Raw genomic sequence first — 19,327 nt, forward strand, 5'->3', positions numbered from 1 at the left:
TCAGAGACACTTGTAGAGACTATGACCCTGAAGAAACAGTGCAATACCAACAATGGGTCCTTACTGACAGACACACATGGGAGACATGTCAGAGAACTGCTGAAGATTTCATGGGGACACTGATTCTGAAAATTACCACTTTAAAACGCAGTCACTTCGTGACAAATACTAAATTTCATACTGTAAGCAGCTGAAATGAAATCTTGCAGAAAATGAATTAATTTTGTTGATGTATTTTGCTGGGAATTATTCATTTGTTGTCGAAGATGCTGTGCAAGGATTTCATTGGGAGAATATTCAGGCCAATTACATCCATTTGTTATGTATTTTGGTGGCAAAGAATCTCGAGAGTATTAGCATTTGTATGATCAGTGACTGTCTCCGTCATCATACCATTGCTGTCCATGCCTTTCAAATAAAGTTAATAGCGTATTTCACATGAACAAGATGATGTCCTCATGCACGCACATGGTTCTGTTCGTTCTCTCCACAGGCCAGCTACTAAAGACACCTGCTGGATTCATGAGCAACATATTTTCATGACTTTGAAGCACAGTCACAATCATCATCTGGAAGACAACACAGTTTTCCTCAATCTGTCCTTGATAAAATTGTAGAACTAGTTAACCAAAAATGGAACTCTTTAGTGTTTTTGTTTCGCAAATTTGCTGTGTTGGGTATTATGTTTGTTTTATAGCAATGTTAATGTTTGAAACTAATTTGTACAAAAAAAAAAATAATAATTGTGGGACTTAATGATCAAAATGTTTTACTTTTCAGTCTTCTTGAAGTGCTAAAATAAGAGCATTTGAAATGGATTCTTACCCATCAGTATGCTAGATCCATAAATTAAACAGTATGGCTTTGGAAGCTTAAGGCATGTTCTTTCAAGCTGTGGCAAGAAAGAGGATTGAAAAAGACACAGTTGAGATATTGTCCCCCAAAAATACCCCAAAGTTTGCACATAGAAAATTTTGGCCTACTTTGTAGAGGCATATTGTTTCTTCTAGGCATCCAATGTTACTTAAATTTGATTCATAAATAGACATCATAGGTAGGAATAACCCTCTGAAATTTCATATGAAAAGTAGCAGTGGCCAGTCAAGTAGCACAATGAATTTTTTAGCCACCTTAGAAGCTTTCAGCTATATTTAGGTGTGGCTAAATCCCAAATTTTTGCCATGATGTGGTTAAACGTAATAAGTTGTCTGTGTATATTAAAACAAGTGACCAAATGTGTGCTACAACTTTTAAAAAAGCCTAGTAAACTTGGCACCTTTGCACCTTTGTATGTGATGCGAAGATGAGTAGCCTTTCTTTAAAAGCCCCTAAAAATTCAACAATTGAAGATACTGAACATAAATTTGGTATATAAGCTTCAAAGACCTTATAGGACGTTCACACCAAATTTCATTAGATGTGGAGATGGTTGAGTGAGGACCCCTGGTCCCCTTGACATGGAATGACCCAGTACATACCAGTAAATGTAAGTGAAAACATTAAAACCACATATATGCACATAGTTCCAACTGGAGTAATCATATTGGAGGTTGAGTGTACTGTGTGGTCACTGTTTACAGTACAACACAAATCTAGTGTGCCTTCTTTAGATGTGTAATGCATTATCAGCATGTATTAACTGTATTTTACAATTTACATTTTTTATTATTTTATACTTTATGGATGTAAAACAGTGACTAATACTTTACAGATATACATGTTACTTTCGTAAAGTACCCAGTGGCATCTCTTACTCACTTTAAAATTGAACATAGTTTAAAAAATAGAAACAATCTTGTTCAAAATACGAATTTTTTATTGAAATCTTGTTACATACTAAGCACAGTTGAAAGAATTGGAACGTATAAGAGTGATGTTACAAGTTGTTATTCCAGCTGTGGCATGTCAAAAGAACCAGGAATCTTCCTGCTTTAACATGACCTCTCTCACAAGTTTCACATGAAAATACATTATAATAAGCTAAAACTAATAAACTTTCAGTTACATGATGCAATAATAAGGGATATACGTTATATTTGTCTTCAGTAACTATGTACTCATATGTGATCTAAGAGTGTGACCATAACTATATCATTATTGTTAGATCAGTGTCTCTGTTGGGTCCAGCCCATATTAGCTGAATTCCAATGGTTTTTAAATAGTTTGCAAAATTGGAAGTGTCTCATGACCTCCTGCTCATTAAGCAGTGCCCTACAAGACGATGCCTGATGGCAAAAAGATTGCAGACTCCTCCAACATTTCCATACATCTTCTCTTCTTGCATGGATGGAGCATCGTCATACGTGTGGACAAAAGTGTTGCACTGTGACCACTTTCAAGGTGGACAGCGAACACAGGTGTGCTGATCAGACAATAATGACCTAGTTCGGATATCAGTGCAAAGTTTCTGGAGACAATTATAATGGATTAACCACATGAAAGTTGTTAGTTTTAACACTGAACTGTGTATGTTATAAAGTATCTGTATGTGAAACTACTGAGACACATCATGTTAAAGTAGAAAGATTTCTTGTCTATATGTTTTGTCTGTTCCAGTTCCTTCAGCTGTGCTTAGTACGTAACACAGTTCTAGTAAAAATGTCATTAACTTAGCTATTTTGAAGAAGATATTTTAAGCTATGTTCAGTTGTAAATTGTGCAGCAATAATAGATGCCACTGGTTAGTTCGCACAACTACCACTATGAGCAACTGTAAAACGTTAGTCACTGTTCTTAGTTACAATCACGTTTCATGTCTATAAGTCTTAAAAAGCATAAAATAATAAAACATACTAACTATAAAATAAAGTTAATACATGTTGTCAACACATCATGTATGTATAGAGCTCACTGTAGATTGGTATGACGTACACTGAAGCCAGTTATGTTGCAACTGTAACCAGTAACTCAGCCTTCAATATGATTACTTCAGTTGTGACTAAATGCATACATGCAGTTTGAATGTTTCTACTTACATCTACTGGTATGTATTTGATGATTGACTCATACTTAATGCTTATACAATTATACACTTAATAAGGCATGTGTGTCACCTTATTGTAAATGGTTCTATATGTCTTTTAGTGCTGAAGATGACCACTGAGTTACCGAAATCTGGATATGTAATGATTATTTGAGGCTAATTGCTGTACCCTTTACCACATCAAATGCATACAGTCTCTGGGCACAACTCCTTCCCAAAGGATTCAAACATGATTTTATTTTAATGTCTCTTGAAATCCTGGAAACTTCATGCTATTAGATGTATTTGGATTCTGTAACATTAGCCTACTAATGATCATATAGTTGCTGAAAAACAAATTTCACAGCATGTAAATGTCCTTTTGCAGCAAAATTGACACCAATCTAAACAAGCCAGTTAAAATATATCCTCTGCCGCATATGTACGTAATAAAGGATCTAGTTCCCGATATGAATAACTTTTACAAGCAGTACCGTGAAATTCAGCCTTGGCTGCAGCGGAAAAATGAACCTCTTGCTGGGAGCCATTCTTACCTGCAGTCTGTGGAAGATAGACAGAAGCTGGTGAGTGTTATACAGTGTGGTTAAAATATACTGTTATATATATTTTGTATAATATTTATTATAATAGAAGGAAACATTCCACATGGGAAAAATTATATATAAAAACAAAGATGAGGTGACTTACCGAACGAAAGCGCTGGCAGGTCGATAGACACACAAACAAACACAAACATACACACAAAATTCAAGCTTTCGCAACAAACTGTTGCCTCATCAGGAAAGAGGGAAGGAGAGGGGAAGACGAAAGGAAGTGGGTTTTAAGGGAGAGGGTAAGGAGTCATTCCAATCCCGGGAGCGGAAAGACTTACCTTAGGGGGAAAAAAGGACATGTATACGCTCGCACACACGCACATATCCATCCACACATACAGACACAAGCAGACATATTTAAAGACCAAATATGTCTGCTTGTGTCTGTATGTGTGGATGGATATGTGCGTGTGTGCGAGTGTATACGTGTCCTTTTTTCCCCCTAAGGTAAGTCTTTCCGCTCCCGGGATTGGAATGACTCCTTACCCTCTCCCTTAAAACCCACTTCCTTTCGTCTTCCCCTCTCCTTCCCTCTTTTCTGATGAGGCAACAGTTTGTTGCGAAAGCTTGAATTTTGTGTGTATGTTTGTGTTTGTTTGTGTGTCTGTCGACCTGCCAGCGCTTTCGTTCGGTAAGTCACCTCATCTTTGTTTTTGTATAATATTTATGTGCATGTATGCTCTGGAGTTCATTTAAGGGAGACCATGTTAGCTGTTAGCTTTCTTAGTTCTCTTAAAATAATTTGTCACCCTTTAAAGTTTTCCATTGATCTGCTGAATGTTGTGATTTGTAACAGTAACACTTTTCCACACACCAGTAATTATGAAAGTTAAGTAGTTCCTGTATTTATACTTGCCCAGCAGAATTTTCCTTCTATTTTTAATCTGGGTCAGTGAAAGGGTCCAATTCCACCCATCTGCTTTGACCTGTGACGTAACTGTGTTATTTTGTATGACGTCATTGAGGCATGACATGTTAACATCAATGATCAAATTTGTTTGACAAAATTGCACTTATCTAGCCAAGAATTTGCCAAACGAGCCTGTACATGTTCAAACATCATTTGTCAGTTTAACCTCACTTTGAAGCAGATGCCCCTTGTCTGAGGTTTGAGTCCTCCCTTGGGCATGGGCATGTGTGTTGTCCTTAGCGTAAGTTAGTGCAAGTTAGATTAAATGTTGTGTAAGCCTAGGGACCAATGACCTTAGCAGTTTGGTCCCATAGAACTTAACATAAATTTCCAAATTTGAAGCAGATGCTGTCTGTCTCTGTAACTATTGTGATAGTAGTGAAAATAGCCACAAATGCGGACCGACCAGTTCTGCCATTGACTTTATCACTGTGTAAGAAGAAGAAGAAGAAGAAGAAGAAGAAGAAGAAGAAGAAGAAGACTACTCTGGTCCAGGGAATGGCGTAAAATGAGATGTTTGCCCATGAATATCTGCTAAAGGGAATATTACCCTTAGAACCTGATGATTACATCAACTTTCTTCAAATGGACCATGAAATTTTTTAAAACTTGTAAAGAGTCTACTAAAGAAGTAAACTTGTCTGTTGAGTTCACTCTTATCTCACCATGGATGTGTCAGACATACCCGTACACGTACCAAAAACGCTTGTAAATTTAAGCATGCTTTTGAAGCAGAAGCTTTGATACTAGTGAGAATGGCCACAAATGCGGGTAAAGCATTCGTAGTAGCATGGAGAGGTGCATCAAACCACTTTTTGGACTGAAGACCACAAAAGCAACAACACTGACTCTGGCACTGTGTTTAGAGAAGAAGAAAACAAGACGCTGGTCCAGAGAATGGTTTAAAATGAGAGAGAAATATACAACTGGAAACTTATTAAGGAAATGTTACATTCAAACCTGGTAACTACATCAACTTTCCGTGGGTGGACAGTGTAAGTTCAATAACTTTTTTATTATCCTCCCCCCACTCTCCCGATTATTGAAAAAGAAGACACAAGTATGTGAAAATTCATTCTTTTCTACGTATTACACTAAGACTGTTGATTAAAATATCACTACATAGGAATATATAGCCCATATCATCTGTGGAAGAACCAGAGAACTTCGATTTCATCTATTTTGTTTCAGTTCTGCTTTTTGTGACTATATACTTAAAATATTGATTTTTTTTGTAATGTTTTCATGTGTAATATATGGCTGGGAAAGATGCTATACCTCTACCTTTTTGGTAATTTTCAGTGTTATTTCGTCTTTATACTTGACCGCAGTTTCCATTGTTGTGAAGACTCATGATATAATGAGATAAATTGTAATTAAACAAATTTTCACTAAACAATGTTATGAAAAGGAAAATTGTTACTCACCATGTAGCAAGAGATGATGAATCATAGATACGCACAACAAAAGGACTGTCACAAATAAAGCTTTCAGTCATTAAGGCCTTCGTCAACAATAGATGTGTCTGTGTGAAACCACACTGTGAGCAGCAGCACCTGTGCATGATGGGAGTGGCGACTGGGTAAGGGCAAGGAGGAGGCTGGGGTGGGGGGGGGGGGGGAGGGAGGGATAGTATAGTGGGGTGGCAGACAGTGAAGTGTTGCAGGTTAGATGGAGAGCTGGGGAGAGGTGGAGAGAGGAGGCAGCAGTAGCAATAAAGGAGAGAAGTAAAAAGACTGAGTGTGATGGTGGAATGACAGCTGTGTAGTGTAGTGTTGGAATGGGAACAGGGAAGGGGCTGGATGGGAGAGGACAGTGACTAATGAAGCTTGAGGCCAGGAGGGTTCAGGAATGTAGGATATAATACAGGGAGAGTTCCCACCTGCGCAATTCAGAAAAGCTGGTGTTGGTGGGAGTGATTTGTATGACACAGGCTGTGAAGCAGTCATTGAAATGAAGGATGTCCTGTTTGGCAGCATGTTCAGCAGCAGGGTGGTCGACTTGTTTCTTGGCCACAGTTTGTCAGTGGCCATTCATGTGGGCAGACAGCTTGTTGGTTGTCATGCCCACATAGAATGCAGCACAGTGGTTGCAGCTTAGCTTGTAGATCACATGGCTGATTTCACAGTTAGCCCTGCCATTAATGGGATAGGTGATGTTTGTGACCGTACTGGAGTAAGTGGTGGTGGGAGGATGTATGGGGGACAGGTCTTGCATCTAGGTCAGTTACAGGGGTATGAGCCATGAGGTAAGGGGTTGGGAGCAGGCGCTGTGTAAGGATGGACGAGTATATTGTGTAGGTTTGGTGGACGGCGGAATACCACTGTGGGAGGGCTGGGAAGGATAGTCGGCAAGATGTTTCTTATTTCATGGCATGACGAAAGGTAGTCGAAATGCTGGCAGAGAATGTAATTCAGTTACTCCAGTACTGGGTGGTACTGAGTTATGAGGAGGAATGCTCCTCTGTGGCCGGACTGTGGGACTTGGGAGGTGGTGGGAGACTGCGTCACAAACATCGTCACAGTTTCTGGCAAGCACGTAAAAGACGATCTGTGCTTGACAAATGTATCAAACAGCACTGTACACATCAAATATTTGTCAAGCATAGTTAAGTTTGACAAAATGTTTGATCGTTTACAGGGGCCTTCACAAATTGTGTTTGCAAAGAGCGTGTTGGAGTACATGGTGGCACGCTCTAGTGTGTGATGTTTGTTTCTAAATTGTTAGTGTGATATTGGCCCAAGTGCTGCATGTTACGTGAGGTTGTGGGAGTTTGTTTTTTGTTGTCTTGGCACTATATTGTGTCAGTGTCATTAGTTATTGGCTACCAATTTATTTTAGGTTTTGAAACTGTTAGTTTGTTGTGTTGTTAATGGTTTGAAAGGTTGCACAAATGTTTTGTTGTTGAACTGCTTTGTGGACATTGGACAGTTTCGTAACACTCTTGCACAGAATGGATGGACGCATGCTTTGGCCACAACTTAGTTTATTTGACCGTAAAAGTAAAGCTATTATCAACCTGAAGATTGGGTTGAACATCATAGTGCTTAACTAGGCATGATATTATTGGTTGTGGTTTGCCATTAAGTTCCTACAACCTTTGCACTGACTTGTTTGGCCAGTTATAGGGAGATCTACAGTGAAACATGGATTCTGAACCACAGTGTAACTTGGTGTTTCTCAAATTAAGAAACATTACCAGAGGTTAAAGAAGTGAAAAGTGAGCTAAAAATCCTAGGATGGACTGAGAATCAAAACCAGTACTTTTAAATTCATAATTTTAGGTTATCTGTGGTGCCATTAAATCAACTTCAGGCACTCTCTTGCTTCAGCATAGTGTATGAATGTCAGTTAAGTTTTGAATTGATCACAACATGTGTTAATACAAAAATTTTATCTCTGGTGTAGCTTGTCTGTACTTGGGTCGGAAACATTACCCCATATTCAAAGCATGTCATCCTGCTTTTTGATTGGTTCAGCCATTTCTAATTTCAGTAGGAAGCCGTTCAATAGTCACTCCATATTTAACTCACTTTTCTTTGTAAATATTACAGACTCAAAGATAAATTCAGGCACAGTTAGAAAATAGAGAAACCTTGGAGACTTTCATTTGAGTGACTTTTGTGGGAGTAATTTTCTTCTTTTCCAACACATGATTTGTTAACCTAACACCATTTGGATAAATCATTTTATCATGTAACATTAATGTAGTGATAAAGTTAAAGCAGCCATTTTCATTCAGAGACAGTGTGTTGACATTACCTTGAACTTTGGATTTAATTGAATGTTGTTAACCTGCTGATGCTTATTGGAATGCTTTCTTTTGTTACAGGATGGTCTCTATGAATGCATTCTTTGTGCTTGCTGCAGCACATCATGCCCCTCATACTGGTGGAATGGTGATAAATACCTTGGTCCAGCTGTCCTAATGCAGGTATTGGAAACAGTAAATTTATTTAGCAGCAAAGTTTTTTCTGATAGATGAACCAGGGAATTTGAAATCACTATTCTTAAATTCAGCAAACACTTCCATTTCTTTCCTAGTATAAGTTTACACTTGCAGTAATACTGTTTGTAGTGATTTGACCATATTTGCCATCAAACATAAGAGCGAGTCACTACAGGTATTCGGATTATTACTATTCATAAATTTAATTTGTTCAGGCAAGATTCAACAATTGGTGGTTATATAACTGTTTGAAGGACCTCCAACATTGTACATTTTCCTTTATCACAGGGTGTAATGAGCTATCTACAGGCAATATTGGAGTAATAGAGAAATATTGTTTAAAAGTAGTTTTTAAGGAAACATTCATCTTAAGTGCGGAAGAGTTACAGCAGCACTGAGCACTGCAGTGAACTCTTATGATGCAGTAATGTCTTATGGTCATTAAAATGCTCTTTGGTCTTTGGGTTTGTGTGCATTGGTGTGTGAAGTAAGACACAGCATTCTGAACAAAAAATACAGTTGAAATACCACTTCTTATGCATAAACTGGGGCTAAGATTTTATAGGTCCAACCCACGGATGATGAGTCTCCCAGATCTTTCCTGCACGACTGCTTTCCTGTTTTAGTTAACTGTTGCTGTACACCATATTTTTATTCCATAATTTGTAATTGGGAAAATGATTGATATGCAGCCGAACAGTGTCTTTATAATGTTTGCATAACATACTTATTGCATGTATGCTCTTGAATAAGTTTCACCTCCTAAGAATTTACTTAAGATTCTGTTTGTGGCTATCTGCAAGAAATTTTACGTTCAGTTACTACTTTACATTTTCACTACTGTTGTGTATTTCCTCACCTCTATCATTTTGTATTTTTCTATTCTATTACTAACTCGTATTTTTCTTTCATTGGCCTACTGCACTATTTCATATACAACACTGTTGCAGTAGATCTCTAAGTCTTCATAGGCTTCACTTTTATGGACAGATTATCGTCAATATGTAACATTTTCAGTACAGTTTTGATGAATAATTCATGGATGCAAGAGATGAGTGGTTTCATACAGAATCTTGAGGCACACTATATTTAGTATTAGCACTTTCTGCTGTATGTGTACTGTCCTAAGAAGCTATGTAATACATTATCTAGTCATAGGCACTGGATGTAATTCAAATCCTCCGTAATTTGTCTGATATTACAGCACTGGCAATCCAAAGCTTTTCAAAGATAAAGTATACACGTATGACACATTCACTTTTTACATACTACTTACCATCCTATCAAGGAAGAGAGCAATTGCTGCACTGCTGGATTCATTTTTAAATAAACCTTTTACGATTGGAAAAAAGTGTGTTGTTCAGAAAATGGAAAAAGTAACTTACAATAGAACTGTAAATTTTGTGTTCTGTTTGATAGCATTTTTAAACACTCAGTACTTGATTTTGAAAAAAATCTATTTAAAATATGTTTCTGATTTCTGTTGACTGATATTATATACACAGTTTTTGAGATTTTAATATTTGGCAGATTATGTCCTGACAGGGAACCTCCCCATCACACCCCCCTCAGATTTAGTTATAAGTTGGCACAGTGGATAGGCCTTGAAAAACTGAACACAGATCAATCGAGAAAATAGGAAGAAGTTGTGTGGAACTATGAAAAAATTAATAAAATATACAAACTGAGTAGTCCATGCGCGACATAGGCAACATCAAGGAAAATGTAAGCGTGGAAGCGCCGTGGTCACGTGGTTAGCGTGAGTAGTTGCGGAACCAGAGGTCCTGGGTTCGAGTCTCCCCTCGACTGAAAATTTTACTTTCTTTATTTTCGCAAAGTTATGATCTATCCGTTCGTTCATTGACGTCTCTGTTCACTGTAATAAGTTTGGTGTCTGTGTTTTGCGACCGCACCGCAAAACAGTGCGATTAGTAGACGAAAGGACGTGCCTCTCCAATGGGAACCGAAAACATTTGATTGCAAGGTCATAGGTCAACTGATTCCTCCACAGGAAAACATGTCTGATATATTCTATACGACACTGGTGACGGCATGTGCGTCACATGTCAGGAATATGTTGTCGACCCACCTAACTTGTACACTTAGCGAATGGGTAAAAAGATTCTTCTACCTTGCCCGATTTAGGTTTCCTTGTGGATGTGATAATCACTCCCAAAAAAGTGATGAAACCATAAGAGTTTGTCACATAAACTGAAAATAAAAAAATTAAACTTTTCACTCGAGAGAGGACTTGAACCTAGGACTTCTCGTTCCGTAGCTGCTCTCGCTAACCATGGGACCACGGCCCTCCTTGACTCCCACTATCCTTGATGTTGCCTATCTTCGCATGGAATACACAGTTTGTATATTTTACTAATTTTTTTCATAGTTCCATACAACTTCTTCCTGTTTTCTCGATTGATCTGTGTTCAGTTTTTCAAGGCCTATCCACTGTGCCAACTTATAACTAAACCTGAGGGGGGTGCGATGGGGAGGTTCCCTTGTGAGAAGTGGAACAATTTAATTAACAGATGATGATGGTTATGTCTGTGGTGTCAGTGAGAGCAAGCCGCTGGGCTTAGACAGCTAACTCTGGAAGATTTAAGCTTTTTTAAATCACCTGAGGAAAAATAGCCTTGAGAGCACTTGCAGTTTCACACCGGTCATTTTTAAAACTTGCAGTATGGCTAGTGGTGAAGCCACCGTAAAATTTGTGGTACTTCTTCGAAGCTGTTAATAACATTCTGTACGTTAAAGCCAGTTCCTTGTTTTGTTTATCACCTTTGTGCATAGCTTACTGGAATAATTATGTCTTGGTAGCAGATATAGTGTAATTGGTAATTTGTAGGGGACAGGAAAATATAATTTTATTTTATTGCAAATATCAGTGCTGTATCATGCCAATTTTGCCTCTATTTTTTGTTGTCAATTTCAGCACTATTTTATCAATTTGGACGCTATATGTTGCCAATTTTGGCTTTTTTTTTTACAGTTTAGTTCTCATGTATGTTCCTTATTTTTTTCTTGTCTCCTTTATAATATTATTTTGAAAATGAAAATATGTCAATCAGTTATATTTATTTATGTTATGGAAAAAACTGATAAATTAATCTTTTAAATAAAAAAATAACAATATGAATTAGACTACTGCTTGCCAAGTAGGCGAAGCATTGAGTGGCAGGCAAGCACATAAAAAGACTGTTGGTCTACCAATTTCATATTGTGGTTGTTATTCGTTTCTGGATGTGTGAGAAAAGAAAAACAGGCTGTGAAACTGTACATCTAAATGTTTTTCAAAGGACATTATTGTCATAACTTCAAAATTCTCTTCTGCAATACTCAGGTAACTGGAGTTAATCTTCTGTCCATCATATGTGCTATTTGTGTGACATCGCGTATCCTGGATCCCTACTCATCACTGTTGATGCCACTTCCCTACACACCAACATCCCTCCCTCATGCCCATGGTCAACACACAACTACTTCTCCGTTGAAGGGAAGGTATATGTACAAATCTGCGGCACTACCATGAGCATTCATGTGCCCCACGGATGCCGACATGTTTATTGGCCATGTAGAGGAAACCTTCCTAATCTGCCACAACCCCAAACCCCTGATTTGGTTCAGGTTCATTGATGATACCTTCTTTATGTGGACTCAGGACCAAGACATCTTGTCCTCATTCCTTTGCAACATCAAATCTTCTCTCCTATCTGCTTCTCCTCAACCCAGCACACCACCTTCCTGGATGTAGACCACCTCCTCTCTGATGCTCCCTCCACACCTTCATCCACATTAAACCATCCAACCACCAACAGTACCTGTATTTTGACAGCTGTTGTCCCATCTACACAAAAATAGTTTCCATACAGCCTGGCCATCTGGAGATGGCATATCTGCAGTGACAGGAACTTTCTTTCCCAGTATGCCAAAGGCCTCTGCAAACGCGCTGCCCCTCAGATGTAGTCTGCAAGCAGATTTCCCATACCATTTTTCAACATACCGTCAGTCCTCCCATCACTCCCCCCGACCCCCAAGAACCAGCTGCAAGGGAGTGCCCCCCTTCCATCACCCAATATGATCCTGGACTGGAACCAACTGAACCACATCCTTTGTCAGGGCTTTGATTACCTACCATCACACCCTGAAATGCGGGACATCCTAATAAGATGCTTCTCATCCCTCCTAAAATGGTGTTATGTTGTCCACCCAATCTCCACCATGTCGTAGTCCATCATATTGTCACTCCCAATCCCTTGCCACAGGGATCGTATACCTTTGGAAGACCCAGTTGCAAGACCTACCCAATCCAGCGACGCAGCACTTCCTATTTATTTATTTATTTATTTATTTATTGTTCCGTGGGACCAAATTAAGGATAAGTCTCCATGGTCATGGAACGAGTCAATACACGAAATTATAACACGATATTAGAAACAGATAAAATGAAATATAAAAAAACATATTCAGGTGACAAGTCGTAAGTTGAAATAAAGAAAATCAACAATGTAACACTGGAATTTGCTTAATTTTTTAGCTCTTCCAGGAGCTCCTCGACAGAATAGGAGTGAGCCATGAGGAAACTCTTCAGTTTAGACTTAAGAGTTTGGGCTATTGCTAAGATTTTTGAGTTCTTGTGGTAGCTTATTGAAAATGGATGCAGCAGAATACTGCACTCCTTTCTGCACAAGAGTCAAGGAAGTGCATTCCACATGCAGATTGGATTTCTGCCTAGTATTAACTGAGTGAAAGCTGCTGACTCTTGGGAATAGGCTAATATTGCTAACAACAAACGACATTAAAGAAAATATATACTGTGAGGGCAATGTCAGAATTCCCAGACTATTAAATAGGGGTCGACAAGAGGTTCTCGAACTTATGCCACATATAGCTCGAACAGCCAGTTTTTGAGCCAAAAATACCCTTTTTGAATCAGAAGAATTACCCCAAAAAATAATAGCATACGACATAAGCATATGAAAATATGTGAAGTAGACTACTTTTAGTGTTGAAGTGTCACTTATTTCAGATACTGTTCTAATAGTAAATAAAGCAGCAATTAGTTTCTGAACAAGATCCTGGACATGGGCTTTCCACAACAGCTTACTATCTATCCGAACGCCTAGGAACTTGAACTGTTCCGTCTCGCTTATAATATGCCCATTCTGTCTGATCAAAGTATCGGTTCTTGTTGAATTGTGAGTTAGAAACTGTAAAAACTGAGTCTTACTGTGATTTAGCGTCAAATTATTTTCCACAAGCCACGAACTTATTTCATGAACTACATTATTTGTTCCTGTTTAAATATTACACACAAGATCCTTCACTATCAAGCTGGTGTCATCAGCAAACAGAAATATTTTTGAATCACCTGTAATACTAGAAGGCATATCATTTACATAAATAAGAAACAGCAGTGGCCCCAGCACCGACCCTTGGGGAACGCCCCACTTAACAGTGCCCCATTGGGACTGAACATCACTACCACTCTCAATATTGCGGAGAATTATCTTATGCTTTCTGTTCTTAAAGTAAGAGGCTAACCAATTGTAAGCTACTCCCCTTACTCCATAATGGTCCAACTTCTGCAGTAATATTTTGTGGTCAACACAGTCAAAAGCCTTCATTAAATCAAAGAAAACACCTAGCGTTCGCAACCTTTTATTTAATCTGTCCAAAACCTCACAGAGAAAAGAGAATATAGCATTTTCAGTTGTTAAACCATTTCTAAAACCAAACTGAACAATTGACAGCAAATTATGTGAATTTAAATGCTCCAGTAACCTTGTATATACAACCTTCTCGATAACTTTAGCAAACACCGATGGCATAGAAATAGGTCTGTAATTGTCAATATTATCCCTGTCTCCCTTTTTATAAAGTGGCTTCACTACAGAGTACTTTAATTGGCCAGGAAACCGACCACTCCTAAAGGAAAAGTTACAGATACGGCCAAGTACTGGGCTAACATACATAGAACAATACTTCAGTATTCTGCTAGATACCCCGTCATATCCATGAGAGTTCTTGGTCTTTAGTGATTTAATTATTAACTCAATCTCCCTCTTGTCAGTATCATGGAGGAGCATTTCAGGTAACAGTCTCGGAACACTTTTTTCTAGGAGCACTATATGTGGAGTTGTTGGGACTAGGTTCCTATTTAGTTCACCTGCTATAGTCAGAAAGTGATTATTAAATACTGTACATATATGCGACTTATCAGTAACACGGACATTCCTACTACGCACTGATTCTATATCCTCGACCTGTCTCCTGCAGACCAGCCACTTCCTTTACGACTGACCGGATGGTTTTAATTTTATCCTGAGACTTAGCTATTCTATCTGCATACCACATACTTTTTGCCTTCCTAGTAACATTTTTAAGCACCTTACAATACTGTTTGTAATGGGCTGCTGCATTTAGATTCTGACTGTTTCTAATGTTTTGATATAATTGCCACTTTGTTCTGCAAGATATTCTTATCCCTCTAGTCAGCCACCCAGGCTGCCTGTTTGTGCTAGTACCCTGTTTTGAACGTTCTAACGGAAAGCAACTTTCAAAGAGCACGAGAAAAGTCTTGAGAAAAGCATTATATTTATCGTCTACTGTATCAGCGCTATAAACATCTTGCCACTCTTGTTCCTTGATAAGGTTTACAAAGGTCTCTACAGCAACTGGATCAGCTTTCCTAAACAGCTGATGACTATATTTAACACGTGTTGCAGCACAAAAATCTTTTAAAGTTAAAATTTGTGCATCATGATCTGAAAGGCCATTCACCTTTTTGCTAACAGAATGCCCTTCTAGTAATGAGGAATGAACAAAAATGTTGTCTATGGTTGTTCTACTGTTCCCTTGAACTCTCGTTGGAAAGAATACGGTTTGTATGAGATTATATGAATTAAGGTGGTCTACCAGCATCCTCTTCCTTGCACAATCACTTATACAATTAATATTGAAGTCACCACATATAACTAACTTTTTGTATTTCCTATAAAGTGAACCAAGAACCTCCTCCAGCTTTAGCAAAAATGTTGTAAAATTGGAGTCTGGGGATCTATAAGTAACAACAGTTAGAAGTTTAGCTCCATTAAATTTAACCACACCTGCACAACATTCAAACACGTTTTCAGTGCAGTACTTTGAAACATCAATTGACTCAAATGGGATGCCGTTTCTCACATACATGGCTACTCCCCCACACCGCAAAGAGCTCCTTGAAAAGCTGCCAGCCAACCTGTATCCTGGTAAAGGAAGCCTATTCCAGTCCTGTCACAGGTTTACCCTACCCCAACAGAGAGCAGGCCACATGTGAAAGAAGCCGTCATATACCAGCTTTTTGCAATCATTGCACAGCTTATCATGTTGGTATTACTACCAGCAAGCTGTCCACCAGGATGAATGGACACTGCAAACATGTGGGCAAGAGCAGTGTAGACCATCCTTTGGCACAAAATGCAGGATCTGCCAGGCAGTGCTCTTCTCTCCCCCCATCTGTACCCTGCTATCCCTCCTCTTCCCCCACCTACTCCAGTTTCTGCTTTTGTTCAGCTTGACAGTTGTGTTCCAGTTGGGGCAGTGGTCGTGTGTGTAAGGCATGCCTGCTTGCGTAAATGTATGTGTGTTCTTTTCTGAAGAAAGCTTTGGCCAAAAGCTAAATGTGTAACAGTTATTTTGCTGTGCCTGTCTGCAACTCAGTGTGCCATCTTTGCAGTGCCAAGCAATCTATCCTTTCCCTAATGCTGTTGATATTCTGACCTGGCTTTTCCATTGTCTGAAAACACATGCGCACACGTTCACATAAGCAGAACTGACACATGCGTGGCCATTGTTTCAGGGCTTTGGAGCTTGACTGCATCTGATGGAGAAGCTATCTGCTAGGATGGGGGGTGGGATTGGGGAAGGTGATGCTAGTGCTGCCTTTGGGAGTGGGCAGGGACTTGGTGGGGACAAGATAGTGTTGTTAGGGGCAGCATCGGGAGGATGTACTGGGGGATTGGGATTGGGGGGGGGGGGGGGGGAATGGTGAAAAGGAAAGGACTTGGGGGGTACATTAATGTGATAGAAGTCATAGTACTGGAGCAGGAGTAAGGAAGGGGTTGACTATTGAAGGTTTGGATGAGAGGGTAACAGTGTGTGTTCCCATCTGTGAAATTCATTAAAACTATGTAATTACTTTTTCATGTTACTGTATTACATTCTGTTTGTTTCTTGTGATTAATGTCTTAAGAAGACTTCCAGGCTGTTGATTATTCTGTAGATTGGGTTGATGCTGGAATACCTATTTGGGAGGGATGGGAAGTATTGTGAGAAGCATGTTTCTCATTTCAGGGAACAGTGAAAAGTAATTGAAGAGTTGTGGAAAATGTAAAGTAACATGGAAGTGGAGAGATTTCAGACCCGTGTCCATATGACTTATTTGCCTGTACTTTGTACTATGACTTGTCCTTAAAGTTTTGCCTTACCTTTGTAACACCCTGTATAATGTGAAGTTTTCCAAGCTTGCCCTACCCTCTTTGTTAATTGGATCTTGAGTTGACATTTTATTGTGTGAGCCCTCCATTCTTTAAGCACGAGCTTTCAAATTATAAAATATTGTCTTGTTTTATTTTTTCTTGTAATTCACTGTTTGATTAGTGGATATATCTAGGGGATTATGTTTGATTCCAGCATTGTGTTGTTTGAAGAATGTGTACGATTAATTAGTTTTAAATGTGAAATATGTTCCTTGCAGGCATATCGGTGGATAATTGATTCTCGTGATGAAGCTACAGAACAACGTCTTAGTAGGTTGCGAGATCCCTACTCTGTTTATCGTTGCCATACAATTATGAACTGCACGAAGACATGTCCTAAGGTATGTGTGTGTTAGTGAACTCATTTCATAGACATGGATATTTTGGCTACTTTATTGAAAAGGTTTCACAGTGTGCGGTTACTCCTAAAAGATACAGCCTTGCCGCTTTGCGTCTCATGATGTGGGGCTCGTTTCTTCTATTGTGCCCACTCCCCCCCCCCCCCCCCCCTGCCTCCCCCACATACACTCACTCACCCACACCTAAACACATTACTACTGGTGCCTGTCACTCCAGTGGGACCCATCCCCTATCACACGCTGAACCCTCCATCACCTCTAATCCTGTGTTATCTGCTCACATGGATCCAGCCATTCTCTGTCACTTTTTCTCCCTTTTTTTCTTAATTTATTGAAACGTGTCTTAAATAATTGCAATTTTTGTAGTAGAATTTCCATAATCATATTTGATTTTTGTTGCAGGGTCTGAACCCAGGTAAGGCAATTGCGGAGATTAAAAAATTGCTGTCTGGGTTCAGCAAGAAAGAGGAACCTGGTTTGGAAACAGCTGCACTACAGAAGTAATGCTAGGGCTTTAAAAATATATTGAGTTATTTATTTCCTGCCACAACTGAACTTAATTCAGTTGGCTTATCGTTCTCTGAAGACACTGTCTCATTTGCATTGGCAGCAATTTACTGTCAGTTGTAAATATTATAAGAATTGTTGCACAATGATCAGCCACAATTGTGTGTTTTTGATTTGCAGTATTATAAATATTTATTACGTGGTAACTTATTGTGATTGTGCAGACCACTTTGAAGTATATAAACACAGTTCAAATTTACTTCATTCATTCAGGTTACATTTATTATTGCTGATAGTTGCAAAGAATGTCAGTCCACCTACCTTTTTATAGGAAATTGTGTTTTCTTTAAGCAGCTTTAATATTAATCACAGGTTGTCTATTTTGTTTACAAAGTATTTTCATTTTATTCTCACCTGTAATTTGTGATCAGTGTACTAGTTTTCATAGAACATTTGTGTGATAGAGCAGTTATTGGTAAAGTTGCTTTGTTACATGATTGGTGCTTCATAAAATATTAACAAAATACTGATAATTTTGACACATACATATGGTCGTCGAATTCATTTATAGGAGTAACAAGCTTTTATGCAAGTGAAGCAATATGTATGTAATTTATAAAGTGTTTCTGTACAGTTTTGGAACAAATTCTATTAAAATCTGCAAAGATATGGATTGTATAGCTTATTTAAGATAATTTGGAATGTTGTACTATTTATGCAAAAATTCCGCATTAGTGTTTCTTTGTGAAGTTACTGATCAATGTGGTAATCATGAGTCACAGCAAATGCCAGCACAGCAAATATATTTCACAAAGCTGATGTATTGACTTTTGCATCACTTACAGACATTATGTAATAAAGTAAGGGATATGGGTACCATCTCCTTCCTTAGCATTACATCTCTCACCCCATGCAACAAAGACTCTAGTGACTTATCTGACCACTGCATTGCAAGAATAATTTAGCTTCCAATTTTGACTCTGGAATGGAAAAATGCGTTACAATACAGTGTAGCAACCTTCCTCTGTGCACACACTGACAAAACGATTGTAATTGTGGAAGAAAAATTGACATCAGACCACAGTTATCTTACTAGAGCAAAACTGATGCTATCAGTGAGTTGAGTTGTCACTGTGTAGAAATTATTACTTGGATAACCATTAAGTGAAACAGTATTCTTCACTAAAAGTAATTAAAGAAAACAAACAAACAAAAAGTTAGTCGCCCACAGGAGACGACATGCTAATACCATGTAATACCACTTCTAACCTTGGTAACAGCTTCGGTTCAGTGAAGATGAGTGCCCACAAGTTTCTTTCCTTTGAAATGAGGCAAAAATCATGTTTCACCATATTATGCTATACAGTTTCACTGATTTGCTGTCAGTTTCTGTGTTCTTTGTGCTTCTGACGTTTTGTGATGCATTGGACTCCAAATGTTGATTGCATACACTTTCTATTTACAGTGCTTGGAAACTAGTTAAGATGGACCTTCTTATGACCACTGT

At 38.6% G+C, this 19,327-nt stretch overlaps 1 protein-coding gene across 1 annotated transcript in view; it reads left to right on the forward strand.

Moving 5' to 3' along the window:
- Positions 1 to 18,489, forward strand: part of LOC126416308 (succinate dehydrogenase [ubiquinone] iron-sulfur subunit, mitochondrial) — a 29,832-nt gene extending 11,343 nt beyond the window's left edge. Inside the window, exons 4-7 of the mRNA XM_050083970.1 lie at positions 3,351 to 3,546; positions 8,319 to 8,420; positions 17,173 to 17,295; positions 17,716 to 18,489. Of these exons, the coding sequence (XP_049939927.1) occupies positions 3,351 to 3,546; positions 8,319 to 8,420; positions 17,173 to 17,295; positions 17,716 to 17,817 (523 nt within the window). The 3' untranslated portion in view covers positions 17,818 to 18,489. The remainder of the gene's footprint in view (positions 1 to 3,350; positions 3,547 to 8,318; positions 8,421 to 17,172; positions 17,296 to 17,715) is intronic.
- Positions 18,490 to 19,327: the final 838 nt, after the last annotated feature.

Source organism: Schistocerca serialis, chromosome 8 (assembly GCF_023864345.2).
Source record: "Schistocerca serialis cubense isolate TAMUIC-IGC-003099 chromosome 8, iqSchSeri2.2, whole genome shotgun sequence".
In the NCBI taxonomy this organism is placed as follows: domain Eukaryota; kingdom Metazoa; phylum Arthropoda; class Insecta; order Orthoptera; family Acrididae; genus Schistocerca; species Schistocerca serialis.